This window comes from Microcaecilia unicolor, chromosome 1 (genome assembly GCF_901765095.1).
Source record: "Microcaecilia unicolor chromosome 1, aMicUni1.1, whole genome shotgun sequence".
NCBI classification, from domain to species: domain Eukaryota; kingdom Metazoa; phylum Chordata; class Amphibia; order Gymnophiona; family Siphonopidae; genus Microcaecilia; species Microcaecilia unicolor.
Genome location: NC_044031.1, coordinates 733,767,063 through 733,790,706, shown reverse-complemented (window position 1 = coordinate 733,790,706; position 23,644 = coordinate 733,767,063). Strand labels below are relative to the sequence as shown.

Here is a 23,644-nt window from a genome sequence, read left to right as displayed (position 1 = left end):
TATAATTTTTTATTCAAACATTTAACCATGAACAAGGCATTTTCCTGGCTTTTTTAAATTATTATAAAAAGGACCATACTGCTACTTTATTAAGCTGTATTACTACTATGTACAGTCATAGCTGCCAGTTCTGTTGCTACCCTGGGTGCTTGATCACCCCCAATATTGTGGAAATTCACTGTGTCTAGGGCAGAGCAGTATTTGTGTTGAATTTGACACCTCTAAGTGTTTTGAAATGTTATCTCCTATGTGTACAATTTGCAAAGCAAAGACACATCACTTGACGATTTCTCATTAAACTCTGAAATCAGCACTAATGTCAAAGGGGTTAGCATCTGGCCAATAGGAGCTTTTTGCCCAAATGAAACCACTAAAAAAAAAAAAAAAAAAAATCGAACCACACTCCTCTATTCACTGGCTGGCCAATCATGGAAAAATGGTCTTCTATTGCAATTTTAGTGCACTGAGGGGGTATTTTACAAAGGCGCAGCAGTGTTTTTAGCGAATACTAATGATAGCACATGCAAAGCTAGAAACACCTATAGGAATATACGGGTGTGTCTATCGTTTAGCGCACGCTAAAAACGCTAGTGCACCTTTGTTAAGAGGCCCACTGAATGAACTGTTGGGGGTGACTCATACTATCTGAAGAGATGACAACTCAACTAGTCATTTGGCTTGACTGATGTTGATGCTCCTGTTGAATTTTCTTAAGATACACAGTCAAAATATGACTAGTCAAACAGTGGGAGGATTGGTCTAGTGATTCGAGCAGCAGCCAGATCCAGAGAAACTAGCAACCAAATTCCATTTCACTGATCCTTCTTGTGACCCTGGTCATCATTTTACCCTCCATAGCCCATAAATAATGACTCTCTGTCAAGAGTCACAGCAAGTACCGTATTTTTCGGACTATAAGACGCACTTTTTTCCCCCAAAATTTGGGAGGAAAATGGTATCGATATGTAACCTATCTACTGCCAAATTCCTTATCACAATGAGGATGGTAATTTAGTTTTGTAGAACAAATTTTATGGAGGTGTCAAGGTTCTACAGAGAAGATCAAATCCTGTACAGAAAGTTTCCATCGCTGTCAAAAAACTCCCTGCCCTTCTGTACAACTTTCATTCTATTCTCCTGTCCCATTTCTTCTATTCTCTCCAGTTCATCTTCAGGCAGAAGCTCTCCATCCCATTCCTCTTCCATGGGTTCCACCTGCTCTTGGCTAGCAAATAATTCTTCATGTGTCTTAGAATCTTTGTTTGTTAAAGTCAGTGGTGCTGCACGCATAAGGTCTGCCTTTGATCGCCGGTCAACTGTCAACTGGTTTTCCTGTTTCTTAAGTGTAAAATTCTTTTCTGCAACTGCCAAGGATAAAGTACTCGAGAGGCCTTGTAACGTTGCTGGTGACAGACTGCCCTGGGTTGTGGTATAACCGTCACATATTTGTTTCTGCTGCTCATATGATTTTCCCGATGGCAGACACGTTCGTGTCTGGTAACCAGCTTGGATTTTTGGCTGCACTGTTTCTCGGGAGGGATACTGTGGAAGCTGCCTATGTTCAAGCCTGGCTGTCGCTTTTGCGTCTTGCTTCATTCTTCGTGCTGGTGGTGCAGAAAATTTGCTCCTTAAAACCCGTCTGATAACATCAGAGCTGACATTAAATCCTTCTGCTAAATGACAGACCGTCCATTCTTCTGGAAACTCCTGGTTTAAATGCCTGGTCCAAATGAGAACAAAAATACATTTAAGAAAAGTGTAAAGAACAAGCCAAAGATTTCATCAAGGCTGAACTTTCAATAGGGAAGACCTCCGGGTAAATTATTGTTCAGGGTAATAGAGCCCTTTTTTTTCTCATCAAATACCACACAAATTGTATTAAAACCTTAAAAAACTGAAAGTTTATGTATAGGAAAACATTATGCTACTAGCTCCCAATAGGATATGAACCCCGAAACAATGTATTCATAGGACTGGTGAGCAATCCCAAACTTGGATAAACATACTGACAATCTTTTTTAAAAGTACAGTACCTGTTTTGTTTTCTGGTCTCTTGCTAACTCTATGTTTACCTGAACAATATACATTTGGCTACTGTGACCTAGGCCGGGGTAGGCAACTCCGGTCCTGTAGAGCCGCAGGCAGGTCAGGTTTTCAGGATATCCACAATGAATATGCAGGAGATAGCTTTGCATACCCTAGAGACAGTGATTGCAAATCTATCTCCTGCATATTCATTGTGGATATCCTGAAAACCTGACCTGCCTGCGGCTCTCGAGGACCGGAGTTGCCTACCCCTGACCTAGGCAATAAATATTTCCTGGATAACCACAGTAGTTTATATAAAGAGAGAGCATATAAAATCCAATTAAATACAAAATTTTAAATAGGTAGTTTTTGCTGTTGCAATAGCCGCCAGAGCAGGAGCTTCCAACTCCCTGCACCACATGGCTCTGAGTCCTGAGTGGTGTGGTGCAGGAATTTGCACGTTAGTCTTGGGTTATACCGAGGCATATTTTCAAAGCACTTAGCCTTCCAAAGTTCCATAGGTTTCTATGGAACTTTGGAAGGCTAAGTGCCTTAAAAATGAGCCCCACAGTGTCACAAGACTAGCATGACAGTTAGGGTCTCACAACCCCTTGAGCCAGCACTGAGCCAATTGTTGCTCTGTCATTCCCCCCCCCTCCCCCCCCAAAAAAAAAAAAAAAAAATCAGGCCTGCATTGGTGCCCTGCCAGCATCAGCTCTGCTCCTTCACAGCAGTGACAGCATGTTGCGTTGCTCTCACCGCTGCGCTCTCCTCCATGCTTTGCCACTGCACCAGGTTTAAATGCGAGAACAGAAGTATCTGCTCTTACGTTTAAACCTGCAGTGATGATGGTGGCCATGCAGAGAAGAGAGCATAACAGTGAGTGCAAACACTACTTTACCTGACTCACGTCTCAAGCTCACCCTGGAAAAAGTTCATGCACTGCACAGCTCAGACTCGCATGCGGCCATGTCCAGTGGTGATTACAGCAGTGGTTGCAAAATACAGGAGGAAGTTATGTTCTTGCGGTGGCCACAGACATCCAGATGGAGAAAGGGAGACTAGCGACACCAGGGTGAGTGGGGGAGACAGACTGTGATAATGCTGGGGAAAGAGCAAGTGCAAGACTGGGGTGATGATGGGTCAGCTGGTTGTTTATTTTTATTTGCAGCCTGCAGGTGTGCATTAAGCACCTGATTTACAGGGTCTGTGGGGATGGGGCGGGGGCAAAACTTTGTCCCCATGTCATTCTCTACCTCAGATGAGATCTCTGCCCCCTCTCCCCACTTCAGGGGGGCTGAAGCAACTCTGCTGCCGACTCCTAAAGCTTCTTGGATGGCTACTAAAGCCAAAGAAAATTTGTCAAGACCTGCTGCAGCCAGAATTTTATCAGGATCTAGTGGTTTTGATTATATTACCCCATTGCTGGTAAACCTTCTCTGGCTTCCCAAACTCTGGTTGGACCGCTTCGAAATTTTGATATGGCTTTTAAGTCCCTGTATAAGAATGGATAAGTTTAGCTGTAAAATCTAATGGAAAGTTATGCTCTAGCCGAGATTAACAAAATTTGAGTACTTTATCTTGCTTTTTCACCTTTTCATGGTATGTGCCTTCCCCTTTGGAATATACTAATCCATCAATGTCTGCCAAAATGAAGAGTTTAGTCCGGTTCAAAAAGAAAGCTAAAACTTGGCCAGTTACTCAGGGTTTTACTACTACTACTTAACATTTCTAAAGCGCTACTAGGGTTACGCAGCGCTGTACAGTTTGACATAGAGGGACAGTCCCTGCTCAAGGAGCTTACAATCTAAGAGACAAGTGAACAGTCAGTCAGAAAGGGGCAGTCAAATTGGGGCAGTCTGGTTTTACAGCCCAATATGCTGAAGAATACATGGTGTACACTCTGAGGTTTATGTTTTGTTACCTATCTCAATGAAATTATCCTGTTTTGATGATTTTGTTTTTAATGTTGTGTCTAGGAAATACTTTCTTGTACAAGGATTGCTTTATTTTGTATTGATAATGCCGAATTATCTACTATAATAAAACGCACTGCCAACGTTCTGAAGCTGACTCTGGCTTCTCTCTGTGAAGCATTCGAAGCGGTGTTATCGCTCCACGCTCTATGCCCCATCTGCCAATGACCCGCCCTTGTGTCAAAACGCAATGACGTTGGCGGGCCCCGCCCTTGCGTCAAAACGCGATAACGTCGAGGGCGGGCCAGAAGGCTGCAGGACTGAGGGAACAAACTGGAGGAGAATCGCACGGTGGCTGCAGGGGAGGCAAGGGAGAGAGGAGTATCGCACGGTGGCTGCAGGGGAAGCAAGGGAGAGAGGAGTATCGCTGGGTGGCTGAAGCGGGGGGGGGGGGGGGGCGGGCAGGGGACACAGCAGAATAGCTGGGTAGCCGGAGGGGGAGCAGGGAACAGAGGAGAATTGCTGGATGCCTGGAGAGGGGCCAGGGGAGAGACGAGAATTGCTAGGTGACTCGAGGGGGGCAGGGACAGAGGACAATCACACACACACTCACACCCTGTATCACACACACTGAGACCACAGAGGGAGGGGGGAGGTATCTCTCTCTCACACACACTCTCACAGTCAGTATGTTTCTCTCACACACTATCGTCTCACACTGTATCACATTCACTCTCACACTCTCTCGGTCTCATACACTCTCTCAGTCTCACAGACAGTCTGAATCGCAAGCATACTCTCTCACATACACTGTATCTGTGTCAAACACTCTCACAATCACTGTGTCTATAATACACACTTGCACACACTCACACTCCCATATTCACTCTCTCAAACATACACACTCCGAGGAAAACCTTGCTAGTGCCCGTTTCATTTCTCTCAGAAATGGGCCTTATTTACTAGTTATTATTATATTGACCTTAACCGCAACATCCTCTTCAGTTCCAATCTAACCAAGTTATTGTTCCTATTACTAACTACTGTAGGAATACCTTGTGGCGTATACCGAGCTCAATCTATCAAATTATCATAGTTAGTTAATGGTGCCTAGGTTCCTCCTTATCTGAATGGACAACTCAACTGCCCCCCCCCCCCCCAACCCTCTCTACCCACAAACATCTACTATAGATCAACAACCCCAAACATAACAAAATTATTCATTCTTAGTTGTTATCAAAATCCAATTCCTTCCTGTGCACGTCGGGCACAAAGGAGCGCTAAGGATCGTCATGATGAGACTGTTTAAGGAGGTTTGAATTTTGATGCTCCCGCATTGTTTAGCTACTATCAGGTATACCCTGCTTCTTTGCATTCTGTGTTTTGCTTTGTTGATTTTGTTTTGTTGTAAATTTAAAGTGGTAAACTTTATTATTATTATTTTAACAAACGTGGTATAATTTGTGGTTCTTTCCCAAACATGACTGCTTCCGTGAAGTCAAGAGGACTGCGGAGAGTCATCTTCAAAAACAAACTCAAAAAGTTTTACTTTTGCACATATAATATGGATACATAATTATTTGTGCAGCTTGCATTAACTGTTTGAAAATACTGAAACCTCTGCCAGAGATTCATATCTCTAAGAACTGCTTTCCAACAATGTCACCTGTACTGGAATTAAAAAAAAAAAAAAAAAAACATCTGCTTTGCTCTTCTTCATGCAATTTTCACCTGATTTGATCCATAGCAGCCCAGGTAAGACTTCTCTCTGGGGGACCACGAGGCTCCATCTCCTTCCTCACTCGCTGGTACAAAATTGCCCTTTTCTGTCGTTTCATCACACTAAGAAAAAAAAAATAGATAATCTGAGGTGTGCACTTGGAACGCCACACTACATCCTTGTACATTAACACACCCTGTCATACCTGATATTCCCCATGGCACCATGAAGGTGCAGAATGTGGAAGAATTTTTAAACACTATTAAAGGATGCTGTTTCCATGGGCAAAGCCCTTGGGATTAAGCGGCACCATGATTTGGGGAGGAAAAACGGAAGACCCAGAATGGATTTAGGAGTGCCTGTTCCAGAGATTTCAGGGTTTTATTTTTTATTTTATTTCAAAACAATTTTACTTTTTGCCACTACACTTATTATTCTATCTGCATACAAGCTAAATTATAGCGATAAAAATAGCTGCTCTGTGAACACACTGCTCCAACATTCCAGTTTTCACTCATTTCCTACTGACAAAAAGACTGATGTACAGTTGTATACAAAAGACTAAGCACTCCTGGTGAAACTGTATGTTTCAATTAATCCCTAAAGGGTCCTTTCACTAAGGTGCGCTGAAACATGACCTGCAATGGTGTAGATGCGTGTACTGGACGCACGCAGGTCCATTTTTCAGCGCACCTGCAAAAAAGGTCTTTTTTTGTCCAAAAATGGATATGCGGCAAAATAAAAATTGGAGTACGTCCATTTTGGGTCTGAGACCTTACCACTAGCCATGGACTTAGAGGTAAAATCTCACACGTTAACCGGGTGGTAATCATCAGTGCGTGTACACTACTGATTACTGCCCGGTTAGCACCATGCGGTAGAAAATTAAAAATATTTTCTGCTGTACATAAAAAATGGAATTACCGCCCGGGGCTCCAGGTAGCTGGGTAGTAATTCCAAACTGACACGCGTTGGATGTGCGTATGCGCCTTAGTAAAAGGGCCCCTCGGTGAACAGAAATGAACAACCTCTATATGGTACAAAAGATGTTATTTTCACCCTTCTTCCTCCAAACAAATCTTGCGTCATTTTGCCAAACTGTTTAATTTTTGTTTCATTAGTTTAAAGCATTTTGCTCCAGTAAAAGTCAGACTTTAGAGAGCTACCTTCCACGTTAAAACAGGGCTGTGGACTAGGGAAGCCAGGATTCATATCTTATTTCTCCCACTAACATGCCTTATGATCAAGGGTGTAGCCAGCCCTCCAATTTTGGGGGCACCCAGGGGTGGACTGGGGGGGGGGGGGCAATGCATTGCTACCTCCTCCTCTCTCCCCCCACCCATACCTTTGCTGGTGGAGACACGGAGCCCACGCCAGTCAAATACAGTGCCACCGCTCCCCTCCTCTAGCACTGCTTCCTTAAAGAAGAAGTCAGCACGTGCCTTCAGCCGCATGCGTGTGAAATCCCGGCGTCAGAGGCTGAAGTCAAGCCACTGACGTTTGACTTAAGGAAGCAGAGCACAGAGAAAGGAAGCAGCAGCACTGTACTTGGCTGGTGGGGCTTCAGTGTCCCTGCCAACAAAGGTAAAAGGGTGCTGCAGTTATGGAGGGGGCCCAGGCCCCCTCGTGGCTATGCCACTGCTTATGATGTTAGGCAAGCCACTTCAGTCCCTAATGCCTCAGGTACAAAGCTTAGATCATAAGCCCTCCTGCAGTCGGTAACTACCTACCGACTGCAGACCTTGAGAAAATTTTCTTAGGATCTTGGAGCCAGTTCAAAAATCTAGGAGCCAGACACAGAACGACCAGATTGCTTCGGAGGCAAACACACATAGTAACATTTTTTTTTTATAGGTATATTAAAAGCAGGAAGTCGGCAAAAGAATCGATTGGACCGCTAGATGACCGAGAGGTAAAAGGGGTAATCAGGGAAGACAAAGCGATAGTGGAGAGATTAAATGAATTCTTTGCTTTGGTCTTCACAGAGGAAGATTTGGGAGAGATATCGGTGCCAGAAATGGTATTCAAAGCTGATGAGTCGGAGAAACTTAACGAAATCTCTATAAACCTGGAGGATGTAATGGGGCAATTTGACAAACTGAAGAGTAGCAAATCTCCTGGACCGGATGGTATCCATCCCAGAGTACTGACAGAATTGAAAAATGAACTTGCGGAACTATTGTTAGTAATATGTAATTTATCTTTAAAATCGAGTGTGGAACCAGAAGATTGGAGGGTGGGCAATGTAACGCTGATTTTTTAAAAAGGTACCAGAGGAGATCCAGGAAATTATAGACCAGCGAGCATGACGTCGGTGCCGGGCAAAATGGTAGAGACTATTATAAATAACAAAATTACAGCGCATATTCAAAAGCATGGATTAATGAGACAAAGTCAACATGGATTTAGTGAAGGGAAACCTTGCCTCTCCAATCTACTACATTTCCTTGAAGGGGTGAACATACATGTGGATAAAGGTGAGACAGTCAATATTGTGTATCTGGATTTTCAAAAGGTGTTTGACAAAGTACCTCATGAAAGACTCCAGAGGATGAATTACTGAAACAGATATTCCCATCCCCACCAGTGCTGGCCTTCCGACAGCCACCCAACTTAAAACACAAGCTAATTAAAAGTAAGCTCCCAACACAGACTCAAAAAGAAGAGAATGGCACATATCCTTGCAATATATCCAGCTGCAAACTATGCCAAAACATTTCACAGGCCCCCACGGTCATTCACAAAGGAAAAATATTCAACATTAAGGAATCTTTCATGTGCTCATCTTCCATTGTGGTATATATCAGCGCTGCGTAAGCCTTGTAGCGCTATAGAAATGCTAAATAGTAGTAGTAGTATATCATTCAGTGTAAAAAATGCAATGAAGGCTGCTACATTGGAGAAACAAACCAGATGCTAAAGAACAGATTTAATTTACATAGACACCATATGAAAAATGCTAGCACCAATAAGGATGTCACCTCTGTGGGGAATGCTAATTACTGCCAATTATCACCCATAACTTGTGGCTGTTAACTAGAAGCTAATTATTAAATTAAGTCACATGTTAACTGGCACTATTCTATAACTTACACTTGCAACTCTGCAGCTATGCTAAAATTGTGCACACAAGTTTATAGGATTAAGGGAGAGTATGCATAACCCTGAAGCTTCAACTAGGGCAAGGGTAGGCAACTCTGGTCCTAGAGAGCCGCAGGCAGATCAGGTTTTCAGGATATCCACAATGAATATGCAGGAGATAGATTTGCATACCATGGAGGCAGTGTATGCAAATCAAGTTCATGCATATTCATTGTAGATATCCTGAAAACGTGACCTGCCTGCTGCTCTCCAGGACCGGAGTCGCCTACCCCTGACCTAGGGCCTCAGAGCCTTGATTAAGTGACGTCTCTTACCAACTAAACTTTTATTTTCTCATTCGTTATTTCTTTACCTTTTAAGTTCCAACGACAGGTCCATTTCCAGATCGTCTTCCATTTCCAGATCGACCTCGGAATCGACAAAGGAACGGGAGCCTCCATCCGGGAGCGAGGAAATGGACCTGAACTGAGGCAGAAGAATCCCCTTCCTGCAAGGAGAAAGAAGAAAAGCTCGGAGCCGCAAGAAAAGAGACGAAACCGCCATTCTATTCTGGCTGACCAACAACAGAAAACGAAGCCTGGAACCAGATACAGCTGCCCTTCTTCTCCCGCAGCTCTTTTATCACCCTGGGCCTGCGTTGATACTGCCCAGGAAAAAAAAAAACCGAAAGCGTTCGACGCATTCTCGGCTCGATTGGTTGAGTCCAAAGAGGTTAACAAGAGACGGCATGACGTCACAAAGCTGAACTGAACCCAATTAAATTAATCTCCCTTTCCCACTCCTCAGCGCAGCTTTTTGACGTCATGCCGCCCTCTGTTCTCAATCTAACCCTCCTGTGCCGACGCTTTCGGGGTTATCAGTGTGGCTGGTAGTAGTCCCGCCCCTATGATTTCTGTTCGTTCTCCAGTCGACGATGGGCTCCGAGGCTGCCCAGCTATTGGAGGTCGCTGATTTCGCTGCCAAGAAGCACAAAAGCCAGCGGCGGAAGGATGCCGAAGGGACGCCGTACATTAACCATCCGATCGGTAAAATCCGCCTTTCCCAGAAAGTAGAGCGAGAGTTCTGTCCGGATAGTGATTGGTTAATAAAGTAGCCACGTGCTTGTTTGTATTACTACAAGGGAGTTCGGGGTCAAGCCGGACATTCCGGGGAGCCAGCTTACATTCATAGACTTTAAAAGATTGGCGAGCATATGAATATGCAAAGATAGATGCTTGCTTCCCCCCAGTGTCTTGGATGTTTCATGTTCTGCTTATGGTAGTGTACTGTGGATCGGGGGTGCCATTTATGAAAGCAACAGGCTATTTCAGGTCACAGTTAAAGTGCCTGACGTGGAAGTTTAAGAACGTCAAGCAGAAATCTGGAGTGGTGGGTACTTAGAATAGTCATGGCATGGTCTTACATTCATGATTAGAACAAACGGTACCACTACTTAACATTTCTAGAGCGCTACTCGGGTTACACAGCGCTGTACAGTTTAACAAAGAAGGACATTCCCTGCTCAAAGGCGCTTACAATCTACCACAAGCGTTCCTGTTTGTAGAGTCCGGAGGTGGAAAAGGGAATCCAAGTTGGATGGAAGGGTAAAAGATCAGGTACTGCATCAGACAGACATAGGAAGATTTAGGTGGGCACTGCATTCCTCTTCTGAATTATCATAAATAAATCTGGTTTGCTACAGCCTTTATTGAAAGAAATGGCAGTTATGAAGAACTGGTGTGAAATCACAGGACTAAAACTAAGACTGGGCAAATCTGGTGAGCAGAGAGAGATAAAATATAGTTATTTTGGTTGGAGATAGCAGTTATGTGTTTTTTGTTTTTACAGTTTTCGCCTGGGTGTTTCATTCTCATTCGGGCTTCCAGCTCATTTTGAATAAGGGCTGGGGCCTAGCACCATGAACCTTCCTTTACAACAACTATGGACTTGTGCCCCTATTATATATCACCTCTCTGTCCAGTTATTGCACCATTTCATTTGACCTTGGCAAAGAGCTGTGCACCAGTCCAGAGCCAGCCAGAGCTTCTGCAACCCGGGAATCATGGGGCATGAATTTGTCCACTAGGTGTCACCATTGCATTATGACTTTGCTGCTTTCCTATGTATTGTGAATGCTGCTTCGGCATCATTCTCAGGCCTTGCTACCCAGGAGACAGAAGATTGGAATAGAGAATCAAATCCAGGGGAGGGATAGCCTAATGATTAGGGCAGTGGGCTGAAAACCAGGGAAACCCAGTTCAAATTCCACTGTGCATCCTTGTGGTCTCGGGCAAGGCACCTACTGTACCTGAATTTAATTCATCTTGAGCTACAACTGAAAAAGGCATGAGCTAAAGCCAAAAACCCTTTCTCATGGCAGTGCATATCTACCATGCTAACTCATCATCAGTTCATATGTTCTGTCTGCTAATAGTTCCTGAAATAATTCTAATGCTCAAAATAGTTTGCTATCGGGGGCTTATAACTGGTCCTCAGTTTCCCATTTAAATGAATACGGATGGAATTAACTGAAAGGGAAGGGAATCAAGTAAGAGCTGAAACTAAAACCATTTCTTGTAGATTGGAATGACCTGTCTTCCACAATTACTGAAGAAAGTAATTAATTTTATTTCCTTTTTCTTAGGTGTTGCTAGAATTTTATCTCATGAGGCTGGTGTGACAGATATTGCAGTGCTACAGGTAAAGTGTATTTGTTTGTTGCATTTGTATCCCACATTTTCCCACTTCTTTGCAGGCTCGATATGGCTTACATAGTACCGTAATTGGTGTTAACTGATTCCGGTGTGAACAAATACAAGTTGCGAGTAATATCAAGGTGATGATATGGTAGAGTGAGATACATGTATGGTAAAAGACAATTGGGGAGAACTTAGTGAGGGAAAGGAAGAGTTAGGATATGTTTGTTACGATCTTTGGTTACGTTGTGTCGCAAATGTCCAGGTTTTTTATGTTGAGTCGGTGGGGTATGCCCTTCTGAACAGTTCTGTTTTTAGTGCTTTCCGGAAATTCATGTGGTCGAGTGTGGTTTTTACTGCTTTTGGTAGTGCGTTCCACAATTGTGTGCTCAGGTAGGAAAAGCTGGTTGCATAGTGGATTTGTTTGCTGTTTGGGTAGTGGAGGTTTAGGTATGATCGTGCTGATTTTATGGTGTTTCTGAGTGGTAGGTCGATGAGGTCTGTCATGTATCCCGGTGCCTCACCGTAGATGATTTTGTGAACTGTCGTGCAGATTTTGAATGCGATACGTTCCTTAATTGGAAGCCAGTGCAGTTTTTCTCGGAGTGGTTTGGTGCTGTCAAAACGCGGTTTTCCGTATATAAGCTGTGCTGCTGTGTTTTGGGCTGTTTGAAGTTTCTTTATGATTTGTTCTTTGCATCCTGCATAGATTCCGTTACAATAGTCTGCTTGGCTTAGTACCATTGACTGTACCAGGTTGCGAAATATTTCCCTCGGGAAGAATGGTTTCACATGTTTTAGTTTCCACATTGAGAGGAACATTTTCTTTATGGTGAGTTTAGCTTGGGACTATAGTTGGAGGTTTCGGTCGATTGTTACTCCGAGAATTTTCAGGCTGTCTGAAATAGGGAGGGTGTGTCCTGGGGTGTTAATGTATGTGAGTTTGTATGTGTTGTATTGGGATGATATGATGAGACAGTGTTTTTTCTGTGTTGAGTTTTAATTGGAATGCGTTTGCCCATGAGTTCATGATGTTTAAGCTGAGCTTGATTTTATTGGTGATTTCTGCTAAATCATGCTTGTAGGGGATGTATAGTATGTTGTCATCAGCGTAAATGAATGGCTTAAGGCTTTGGCTAGTGGGACCATCATGAGGTTGAAATAGATCGGTGATAGTGGTGATCCTTGTGGTACTCCGCAGTCTGTGGTACTCCGCAGTCTGGTTTCCAGGCTTGATTTCACTTGGTATGTTCTAGTGGTTAGCCCTTAATCCAGTTGAGAGTGTTACCACCAATTCCGAAATAGTCTAGGAGTCTTAGCAATATGTTATGGTTAACCATCTCGAATGCACTGGACATGTCGAAGGAGGAGAATGCTTTTGCCTATTGCTATCTCCTGCTTGAATTTGGATAGGAGAGTGAGTAGTACTGTTTCGGTGCTATGTTGGGGTCAGAATCCTGATTGTGACTCATGTAGTATAGTGAATTTGTTTATGTAATCGTTGAGTTGTTTGATCACCAGTCCTTCCATAAGTTTGACTACTAATGGGATAGATGCTACTGGGCGGTAGTTGGTGATGTCATTTGTTTTTTCTTGGTGTCTTTTGGTATTGGGGTGAGCAGGATGTTGCCTTTTTCTTTAAGGAAAGTACCCCGCTGAAGCATGAAATTTAGATGGGATGTGAGATGTTTTATGAAGCGGTGGGGGGGGGGGGGGCAGATTGTATTAGGTAGCTGGGGCAGATGTCCAATTGACAGTGGCTTTTGGACTATTTTTTAATCTCCTGAGTAACTATGTCGGCGCTGAGGAGAATGAAGTTTGTCCATAATTGGTCCGCCGGGTATTCACCAAGGGTGGGGTCCAGCCCATTTATGAAGTTTTCTATATCCGTGTTGTCCAGAGGTAGGGTTTTGCATAGATTAATCATTTTTTCGTTGAAATATTTAGCAAGGTTGTCTACAGATGGGATGTCGGTGTTCGTGTTGTTGTAGTTGGGCCCGATTTTGGTTTTGTAATATGACCTTTTGGTCTGTCTTATTGCATATTTGTATTTCCTTTGTAGCTGTTTCCATGTGTTGAGTGTGTGTTTGTCTTTTATTTTTTTCCATGCGTGTTCTAGTTTCCTTGATTGTGTTTCTAATTTTTTTTCAATTCTTCGTTGAACCACGGTATCGAGTTGTGCCTGCATGAGGTTCTTGTTTGTAGGGGTGCTATTGCGTCTAGTATGTGTCTGCATCTTTTGTCCCAAACTGAGAGATAGTGAATGGAGTCCGTTTGTGTTGTCCAGTCGTTATTGTATATCTGTAGCCAGAAAGTATCCGGGTCTGTTTGGCCTCTCGTGGTGTGGGTTGTGTGTTCTCGTGTGCGGAGAGAGCCTTTTTTCCACCATTTTAGAGATAGGTTTAATTTATAGTGGTCGGTCCATGGTATTTCTGACCATCTGGTTTGTGTTATGGTTGGGTTCTGGTCAGTGGATAGTTTGTATGAAATGAGGTCAAGTGTATGGCCCTTCTTGTGGGTTGTTTGCATGTGCGGCCATGTTAGATCGCATAAGTGAAGGAAATCCTTACAGTCTCATGCATTTGTAAAGTTTGGGTCTTCTAGGTGAAGGTTAATGTCACCTAATAGTAGTATATTGGAGTTGGATACACATGTGTTTGAGACGAAGTCCATGAAGTCTGCTTGGCTTTCGTTCCAGTTGCATGGAGGTCTGTAAAACAGGACACAATTTAGGTGGTTGAGCAGGGTATTGTGGTGGATTCTGATTGAGGCTGTTTCAAGGTGGGTTGTTATGGATTCGGCAATGGTTTCAATAGTGAGGTGAGATCAGTATATGAGTGCTATACCCCCTCCTCTCTTTTCTTTTCTGGTCCAGTGAGTGATTTTCTATCCTGGAGGACAAAGGTTTAAGATGATTGGGTCCTCTTGGTTAAGGATCCAGGTTTCAGTGATGAAAAGTAGATCGAGTTTCTCTGACGTGATCCAGTCTGTTATTATTGTTGTTTTATTTATCACGGATCTGGCATTGACGTAGCCGACTTGAATTATTTGTTATGGGTCTTCTGCGTTCGGTGTTATATGGACTTTTTTTTTAAGTTGTCGTGTCTTGGTTTGTGTGGATTTTTTGTATCCTTTCTTTTCCTTTTGTTGAGGTTGTGCACATGTTGGTGTTCTTCCTTTGTGTTGGTTATTGTCGGTTTGATGTGGTGTGGTTAGTCTAGTCAGTATTCGGTTATTGTATAATGTGGGTATGTTGTTGATTTCTGCGAGTGGGGTGGTTAATATTAGATGGATCAGGAGTAATGAGTAGATTGCAAGGAACAGTTTGGCAGTATTCATTGTGGTATCAGTTCACTTTGGCTATCGTGTTTGATAGAGTGTGTAATAGGTTGTTGTTCTTTGTGGTGGAGTCTTGTGTGCTTTGTGTAACTTCGGTTTGTCTGTGGGGTTGTTGGTGTCTATAGTAGTTTTGGTGTTTCGTTTGTTGATTAGGTATAGATGTATTAGGTATAGGTGGTTTACTCACGGTTAGATGCTCAAATTCTCAGATGTACTAGGGCTCAGGGACTCCTCGATTTTCAGTGGTGTGATTCGTGGCTGAATTTAGGAGAGATTGTTGAGTTTTTAGGTGTGTTGCTCCAGGATATGGCGATTCCTCATTGATTGGAGGTTGGGATCGGCTGTTGATAGCCCAGGGTCCTTGCTGCTGGTGTGTGCTGGATCTGGGCTCCTTTGTCCGACGACTGGGGCGGATATAGAATGAGCTGAACCACATAGCTATTCTGTTGATGGTAGTGTTTCCAAATGGGTTACTGTTGCGCTAACCATGGTAGTAATGAACCTTAGTCCTAAGCCAAAGTATGTGGAATATTCTCAGTCTCTCAAATCATAGAAACATAGGAAATAATGGTAGATAAAGACCACATGGCCTATCCAGTCTGCCCATCTACACCATCCATTATCTCTTCCTTTCCCTTAGAGATCCTATGTGTTTGTCCCATATTTGCTCAAATTTAGATACCGTTTTCATCTCCATCATCTCCACTGGGAGGCAGTTCATGCATCCACCACTCTTTCTGTAAACAAGTATTTCCTTAGATTACTCCTGAGTCTATCCTCTTTCATCTTCTTCCCATTCATCCTGGTTCCCGAGCTTCCTTTCAACTGAGACTCATCTCCTGTGCATTTATGTCACTGAGGTAAATGTCTCTTTTCATGTATCCCCTCTGATGCCTTTCTTCCAAAGTATACATATTGAGATCATTAACAGGCTTATTTTCAAAAGAGAAGGGCACCCGTCTTCCAACACAAATCTTCCAACCAATTTTGGGCGCCCTCAACTTTCTGTCACGGGGATGACCTAAGTTCACGGGGGCGTGTCGGCAGCCTAGCGAAGGTGGGACTGGGGCGTGCTTAAGAGATGGGCGTCCTCAGCCGATAATGGAAAAAAGAAGGGTGTCCCTGACGAGCACTTGGGCGACTTGGTCCACTGTTTTCTTGCGACCAAGCCTCAAAAAGGTGCCCGAACTGACCAGATGACCACCGGAAGGAATCGGGGATGACCTCCCCTTACTCCCCCAGTGGTCACCAACCCCCTCCCACCCTAAAAACAAAACTTTACAAAAAATTTTTGCCAGCCTCAAATGTCATACCCAGCTCCATGACAGCAGTATGCAGGTCCCTGGAGCAGTTTTAGTGAGTGCAGTGTACTTCAGGCAGGCTGACCCATGCCCATCCCCCCTACCTTTTACACTTGTGGTGGTAAATGGGAGCCCTTCAAAACCCACCCGAAACCCACTGTACCCACATTTAGGTGCCCCCCTTCACCCCTTAGGTCTATGGTAGTGGTGTACAGTTATGGGGAGTGCGTTTGGGGGGGGGGGGGGGTTGAGGGGTCAGCACACAAGGTAAGGGAGCTATGCAGCTGGGAGCAATTTCTGAAGTCCACTGCAGTGCCCCCTAGGGTGCCCGGTTGGTGTCCTGGCATGTCGGGGACCAGTGCACTACGAATGCAGGCTCCTCCCACGACCAAATGGGTTGGATTTGGTCGTTTCTGAGATGGGCGTCCTCGGTTTCCATTATCGCCGAAAACCGGGGACGACCATCTCTAAGGTCGACCTAAATGTTGAGATTTGGGCGTCCCCGACCATATTATCAAAATGAAAGATGGATGCCCATCTTGTTTCGATAATACGGGTTTACCCGCCCTTTCACGGAGCCGTCCTGCAAGGACAGCGCCCCATTTGATTATGCCCCCATAAGTCTATCTCCATACATTTTATGATGGAAACAACTGACCATTTTAGTAGCTACCCTCTGGACTGACTATCCTGTTCATATCCTTTTGAAAGTGCGGTCTCCAGAACTGTACACAGTACTCTAATTGGGGTGTCACCAGAGACCTATATAGAGGCATTATCACTTCTTTTTTCCTGCTGGCTATTCCTTTCCCTTTGCACCCAACCTTCCTTCTGGCTTTTGCCGTCGCCTTTTCTACGTATTTGGCCACCTTAAGATCATCTGATGCAAACACCCAAAGTCCCACTCTTCTTTTGTGCGAAGAAATACTCCATCTCCTATACTGTATCACTCCCTCAGGTTTTTGCAGCCCAGATGTATTACCCTACATTTTTTAACATTTAATCTTGCTGCCAAATTCTAGGCCGCTCTTCTACCTTCACTAGCATCCTCTTCATAGGCAACCTATCAGGCTATGCTTAGTTTCTTTACACCTCTTCAAGGAACACATTTTTTCTCTTTCAGGCAGCTCTCCTTCATGACACAGTAGAAGATACAGACACCACGTTTTTAGAAATTGAAGAGCGGTTTGGTAAGGAGATTCGGCAGATAGTGGAGGAAGTGACAGATGACAAGACGTTACCAAAGACGGAGAGAAAGCGGTTGCAAGTTGAACATGCCCAGCACAGCAGCCAGCGTGCCAAGCTGGTGAAACTAGCTGACAAGCTGTACAATCTCCGAGATCTTAATCGCTGCACCCCCATAGGTACATGGTTTCCTTGTATTCTGTGTGCTTGGGGAAAACCTTCGATATTCCTTAAAATCTTTGCATGGGAAGAAAACTTGGGAAAAGTACACAAAATTCTTGGTTGTCAAAAAGTGAAAAGACAGCAGAACCATAGCCTGGTGATTCCATAGATTGTGTGGTTAGCTGAGTTGGTTATAATAGGCTACAACTCTCCAGAGATTGGCTAGGGTGGTGCAGGTGGTTAATAGCGATGGTTTGGGGAAGATGCTGTTTTACTTGCCTAAGGGAGATCTTCAATTTTCCCTTCTAGATATCAGTCATTTTCAGGCAGTGACACAGTCAAGAGTCTCATGTTCACAATGATTTACTGTAAAAATAGCAATTGCAGCAGATACAAGAATAGAATAGTTATATTTGACAGCAGTTTCATGTTCTGGCTAAGCACCAGGCTAGGCTTGCATTTACAATGCTAGGGAAGGCGGAGGGATTTTGGATTTAGCTCATTCTAACTAGCAAGACAAACAAGTTATTTACCATAAAAAAATGTTTAGGGCCCTATTTATTAAACAGTGCTGTAGGTGCACTACTGATAAAGACACCCATTATATTCCTATGGGTGTCTAGCATTAGCGCTATAAAGTTTGCACGCCTACAGCGTGGCTTAGTAAACAGGGCCCGTAAAACATTAACATCATAATCTTAAAATTAATCTGCCAGACAATAGGAAGCCAGTGTAACTGTTTTAATATGGGAGAAATGTGTGTATAATGTGGACACCCTGAAATCAATCAGAGCTACCTGAAGGGCTCGAAGGGATTTATTCGGCAGTCCCATAAACAGAGTCAAGGAGTTGGGAATACATACGCTTGTACGACAGTACAAAAATCCTCAACATTCGGAAACATTCCCACCTCAGTTCCTTTTGACCTTGGGCAAGTCATTTTACCCTCCATTGCCCCGGGTACAAAAACTTAGATTGTGAGCGCTCTAGGGACAGAGAAAGTACCTGCATATAATATGTACAATTCTGCGTATGTCTAGTAGTACTATAGAAATGATTAGTAGTATGATTAGTAAAGTCACGTAGATTTCTTGGACATTTTAATTTAAAGACTGTCTTGCAACAAACACTCTTTAATGTGGCTTCACAGTGAGGGCAGAATCTAGAATAACTCCTAAATATTTAATTTCACCTACAATAGGGATATCACAACCATTCAAATAAAACAGCATGAGGAAAATCAAAATCAGTCTTTCCTGACAAAAACAGTACCTGAGTTTTACTTGGTGGCCATCAGTCAGGATCTCACTGAATTCAAGTGTAATCCAAGAAAGGCAAAAAGTATCAGATATCCTATATTGATGGTGAAAAAATTGAATATCTTCAGCGTATAGTCTATAATGAACACCCAGACAAGCAAGCACTTTAGAAAGCAGGGCAATGTAACTATTAGAAAGTAAAGCAGAAAGTGAAGAACCTTGTGGTACCCCTGAAGAAATACCTAACTAAGAAGAGGTATCTGAATTCAACTTAAATTGAAACTGTCTCCCACTCAGGAAAGATTCGAACCAATGGAACACTGAGCCTGAGTTATCTAACTCTTCCTACATTCTTACCCATCTATATGTTAGAACTTTGCCTTACCCTTCACTATCAATTATAATGTTCTATTACGTATTGTGTTGACATTGCAAGTAGTATACCATGCCATACTTTGTATTGTTAGTTGAATATTGCTCATGTTTAATCTATTCTTACTGTACACCGCCTTGAGTGAATTCCTTCAAAAAGGTGGTAAATAAATCCTAATAAGTAAATCTAGGGCTTTTAATCGTAATAATAAGCTATTTGATTTTTCATTTCACATATTACCAGGCTGTGGTTCACTGTATCAAAGGCAGCTGAGATATCATTAAATAGTCTATGCCATGATCAAAACCACGATGGATACAGTCCAAAACAGAAATTAACAATATCTCAGTGTTGTGTTTATGTCGAAATCCAAATTGGTATTGGTCTAAGAAACGATGAACATCAATATAATCTTGTAATTGCTCAAATACTAGCTTCTCCAAACTCTTTGTCAAAAAAGATAAAGAAGATAATGGGGCCCATTATCGGAAAATGGACGTCCTTCTCACAGGGATGTCCAAATCGGTATAATCGAAGCTCGGTTTAGGACGTCTTCAACTGCAGTTCATCGCAAGGACGTCCAAAGTTCAAGGGGGCGTAACAAAGGTGGGACTTGGGCGTGCCTAACACTTGGACGTCTTTGACTCATAATCGAAAAAAACAAGGATGTCCCTGACAAACACTTGGACGTTTTCACCCGGACCTGTTTTTCTTACGGCTAAGGCACAAAAAGGTGCCCGAAATGACCAGATGACCACCAGAGAGAATCGGGGATGACCTCCCCTTACTCCCCCAGTGGTCACTAACCCCCTCCCACCCTCAAAAAACATCTTTGAAAATATGTCGTGCCAGCCTCAGATGTCATACTCAGGTCCATGACAGCGCATGCAGGTTCCTGGAGCAGTTTTACTGGGTACTGCAGTGCACTTCAGACAGGCGGACCCAGGCCCACCCCCCCCCCCCCCCACACACCTGTTACATTTGTGGAGGAAACAGCGAGCCCTCCAAAACCCACCAGAAACCCACTATACCCACATCTAGGTGCCCCCTTTCACCCGTAAGGGCTATGGTAGTGGTGTACAGTTGGGGGCAGTGGGTTTTGGGGGGCTCAGCATACAAGGTAAGGGAGCTACAGTGGGGGAAATAAGTATTTGATCCCTTGCTGATTTTGTAAGTTTGCCCACTGACAAAGACATGAGCAGCCCATAATTGAAGGGTAGGTTATTGGTAACAGTGAGAGATAGCACATCACAAATTAAATCCGGAAAATCACATTGTGGAAAGTATATGAATTTATTTGCATTCTGCAGAGGGAAATAAGTATTTGATCCCCCACCAACCAGTAAGAGATCTGGCCCCTACAGACCAGGTAGATGCTCCAAATCAACTCGTTACCTGCATGACAGACAGCTGTCGGCAATGGTCACCTGTATGAAAGACACCTGTCCACAGACTCAGTGAATCAGTCAGACTCTAACCTCTACAAAATGGCCAAGAGCAAGGAGCTGTCTAAGGATGTCAGGGACAAGATCATACACCTGCACAAGGCTGGAATGGGCTACAAAACCATCAGTAAGACGCTGGGCGAGAAGGAGACAACTGTTGGTGCCATAGTAAGAAAATGGAAGAAGTACAAAATGACTGTCAATCGACAAAGATCTGGGGCTCCACGCAAAATCTCACCTCGTGAGGTATCCTTGATCATGAGGAAGGTTAGAAATCAGCCTACAACTACAAGGGGGGAACTTGTCAATGATCTCAAGGCAGCTGGGACCACTGTCACCACGAAAACCATTGGTAACACATTACGACATAACGGATTGCAATCCTGCAGTGCCCGCAAGGTCCCCCTGCTCCGGAAGGCACATGTGACGGCCCGTCTGAAGTTTGCCAGTGAACACCTGGATGATGCCGAGAGTGATTGGGAGAAGGTGCTGTGGTCAGATGAGACAAAAATTGAGCTCTTTGGCATGAACTCAACTCGCCGTGTTTGGAGGAAGAGAAATGCTGCCTATGACCCAAAGAACACCGTCCCCACTGTCAAGCATGGAGGTGGAAATGTTATGTTTTGGGGGTGTTTCTCTGCTAAGGGCACAGGACTACTTCACCGCATCAATGGGAGAATGGATGGGGCCATGTACCGTACAATTCTGAGTGACAACCTCCTTCCCTCCGCCAGGGCCTTAAAAATGGGTCGTGGCTGGGTCTTCCAGCACGACAATGACCCAAAACATACAGCCAAGGCAACAAAGGAGTGGCTCAGGAAGAAGCACATTAGGGTCATGGAGTGGCCTAGCCAGTCACCAGACCTTAATCCCATTGAAAACTTATGGAGGGAGCTGAAGCTGCGAGTTGCCAAGCGACAGCCCAGAACTCTTAATGATTTAGAGATGATCTGCAAAGAGGAGTGGACCAAAATTCCTCCTGACATGTGTGCAAACCTCATCATCAACTACAGAAGACGTCTGACCGCTGTGCTTGTCAACAAGGGTTTTGCCACCAAGTATTAGGTCTTGTTTGCCAGAGGGATTAAATACTTATTTCCCTCTGCAGAATGCAAATAAATTCATATACTTTCCACAATGTGATTTTCCGGATTTAATTTGTGATGTGCTATCTCTCACTGTTACCAATAACCTACCCTTCAATTATGGGCTGCTCATGTCTTTGTCAGTGGGCAAACTTACAAAATCAGCAAGGGATCAAATACTTATTTCCCCCACTGTATGTACCTGGGAGCAATTTATGAAGTCCACTGCAGTGCCCCCTAGGGTGCCCGGTTGGTGTCCTGGCATGTTAGGGGGACCAGTGCACTACAAATGCTGGCTCCTCCCACGACCGAATGGCTTGCATTTGGCTGTGTTTGACATGGACATCTTTGGTTTTGAAAATCGCCGAAAGTCAGAAACATCCATGTCTAGGGACATCCAAATTTAAGGATTTGGACGTCTCTGATGGTATTTTCAAAATGAAAGATAGAAGTCCATCTTGTTTCGAAAATACGTGTTTCCCTGCCACTGGGTTTCGCCGGTTTGCAAGGACGTGCTTTTCGAAAATTCCTCTCAAAGTCTGTTGGTGTGCACTAAGCTGGAGTAAAAGGGCCTTTAGGCCCCTAAATCTGTGCAATTGAATTGGAGGCCTAAATTCAGATAAGGGTTGTGTGGGGTTGTGTTTTTTTTTTTTTCCTTTTTTTGTAAATGAAAGTTCAATTGCCTGGATTTAGTTGAATATTTTTAAAAATGTAGATACCAAGCAATTTTGAAAATTGAGGACTCAGACTGCATGTTCCTAAGTGGGTATGCATTTATTTATTCCACAGCCAGGATACAGAGATTCTATACTCAATCAAAATCTCATCTCCTTTTGTTTAAAACATATAGGGCCCTGTTTACTAAGCTGTGCTAGAGGCGTATTAGTGTTTTTAGCGTGTGCTAACTATAATATTGCTATGGGTGTCTACACGGTTAGCGTGCACTAATTTTTATCTCGCGCTAAAAATGCTAGTGCACCTTAGTAAACAGGGCCTATAAAGAATAACCATTAATACTTAACACAATACAGAGTCAAGTTTACCTCTCTCTGGTGGACTTATCCAGATAGATGATGTTTAAAGCCTTGTCCCCTCACCGTTTTTTTTTTTCCCATCCCTTATTTCCCCTTATCCACCAGATGCCATCATCCTCCCTTCCCCCCACCCTCTTGCAGACTCCTGGTGACAACCCTTTTTACTTTATTAATCCAGCACACTCCCCTCTTCAATGGTGCCTGCGTATGCTTTCATAAACCTATAACCATAGTTTCTTATTCTGTAACCCCATCACCACATTATTTGTTTTGTATGCACATGAGTAGAATGTGTATGTTTCTGTATTTGCTGACTATATTCCTTCTGTGATAGGCTGGTCAGAACAGCGGGTCCAAGAATATTTCATTTGGGCATCACAAGTGGTGAATGGTCTGCGAGGGACAAGCCCAGTGTTGGAGGAAAAGCTGGACCAGCTATTCAGGGAGAGGGGAGTGCCACTTTAAATCCTATGCAATTCACTTGTCTGGGCACAAAATACTGGATGGTAACTGCTGAAATGTCTTAAGGAAGATTTCAGCATGTGGTCAGCAGTCACAGTATGGACAAATTTTAATAATAAGATGGGAAGCACAAAACAGACAGATAAGGAGCAACTGGAATACAGTATGTGTATGTGCTATATATGTAATGTCATCATTGTTTATTCCATGCTTTTCCAATTAAAGTACTCAACCAGCAGGTCAACATTTCCATTCTTAGCATCTCAAATCAATAAAGGCATGATAATGTGAACTTATGACAGCACTGGGATACATCATTTTTTCCTAACTTTTTATTTTTTTTTAATTGGGTTTTTAATAGCTACTGTACAAATCATTCATCCCCAATCTTCAGCATTTTACAAAAACATTCACCCCACTGTTTACTAAGCCGCAAGGCAATGCCGACACAGAAGATGGGCTGTGTCGGCATTGGCGCACTCAGCCTCTAGTGTAGCCTAGTAAACAAATAAACGTCTTCTCTCCTATCCACCCTTGGATTTGCCCCCCCCCCCCCCC

At 43.6% G+C, this 23,644-nt stretch overlaps 2 protein-coding genes across 3 annotated transcripts; one reads left to right on the top strand and one right to left on the bottom strand.

Annotated features, from left to right (window-relative positions):
* Positions 1-957: 957 nt before the first annotated feature.
* On the bottom strand, positions 958-9,512 carry NGRN (neugrin, neurite outgrowth associated). The gene is made up of 3 exons (XM_030189667.1): positions 9,119-9,512; positions 5,676-5,786; positions 958-1,720 (listed from the first exon to the last, which is right to left on the bottom strand). Exons 1-3 carry the CDS (start codon positions 9,307-9,309, stop codon positions 1,063-1,065), a joined length of 960 nt encoding a protein of 319 aa, XP_030045527.1. The 5' UTR covers positions 9,310-9,512; the 3' UTR covers positions 958-1,062.
* An 85-nt stretch (positions 9,513-9,597) lies between these two features.
* HDDC3 (HD domain containing 3) lies at positions 9,598-23,382 on the top strand. 2 transcript variants are annotated; one of them, XM_030189668.1, is made up of 4 exons: positions 9,598-9,791; positions 11,390-11,445; positions 17,205-17,445; positions 22,959-23,382. In XM_030189668.1, the coding sequence occupies exons 1-4, from the start codon at positions 9,680-9,682 to the stop codon at positions 23,087-23,089; spliced, it is 540 nt and encodes a 179-aa protein (XP_030045528.1). In that variant the 5' UTR covers positions 9,598-9,679; the 3' UTR covers positions 23,090-23,382. The 2 variants fall into 2 exon arrangements, with proteins under 2 accessions (XP_030045528.1, XP_030045529.1); XM_030189669.1 differs by lacking the exon at positions 9,598-9,791 and adding an exon at positions 10,448-10,523.
* Positions 23,383-23,644: the final 262 nt, after the last annotated feature.

Excerpts from the sequence above, each read along its gene's own strand:
- NGRN (XM_030189667.1), bottom strand. The coding sequence starts at position 9,309 with ATGGCGGTTTCGTCTCTTTTCTTGCGGCTCCGAGCTTTTCTTCTTTCT. Across the intron at positions 5,787-9,118 it reads CTGTCGTTGGAACTTAAAAG|TGTGATGAAACGACAGAAAA; the intron begins GTAAAGAAATAA and ends TTTTTTTCTTAG. Across the intron at positions 1,721-5,675 it reads GCTGCTATGGATCAAATCAG|GCATTTAAACCAGGAGTTTC; the intron begins GTGAAAATTGCA and ends CATTTGGACCAG.
- HDDC3 (XM_030189668.1), top strand. The coding sequence starts at position 9,680 with ATGGGCTCCGAGGCTGCCCAGCTATTGGAGGTCGCTGATTTCGCTGCC. Across the intron at positions 9,792-11,389 it reads GTACATTAACCATCCGATCG|GTGTTGCTAGAATTTTATCT; the intron begins GTAAAATCCGCC and ends CCTTTTTCTTAG. Across the intron at positions 11,446-17,204 it reads CAGATATTGCAGTGCTACAG|GCAGCTCTCCTTCATGACAC; the intron begins GTAAAGTGTATT and ends TTTCTCTTTCAG.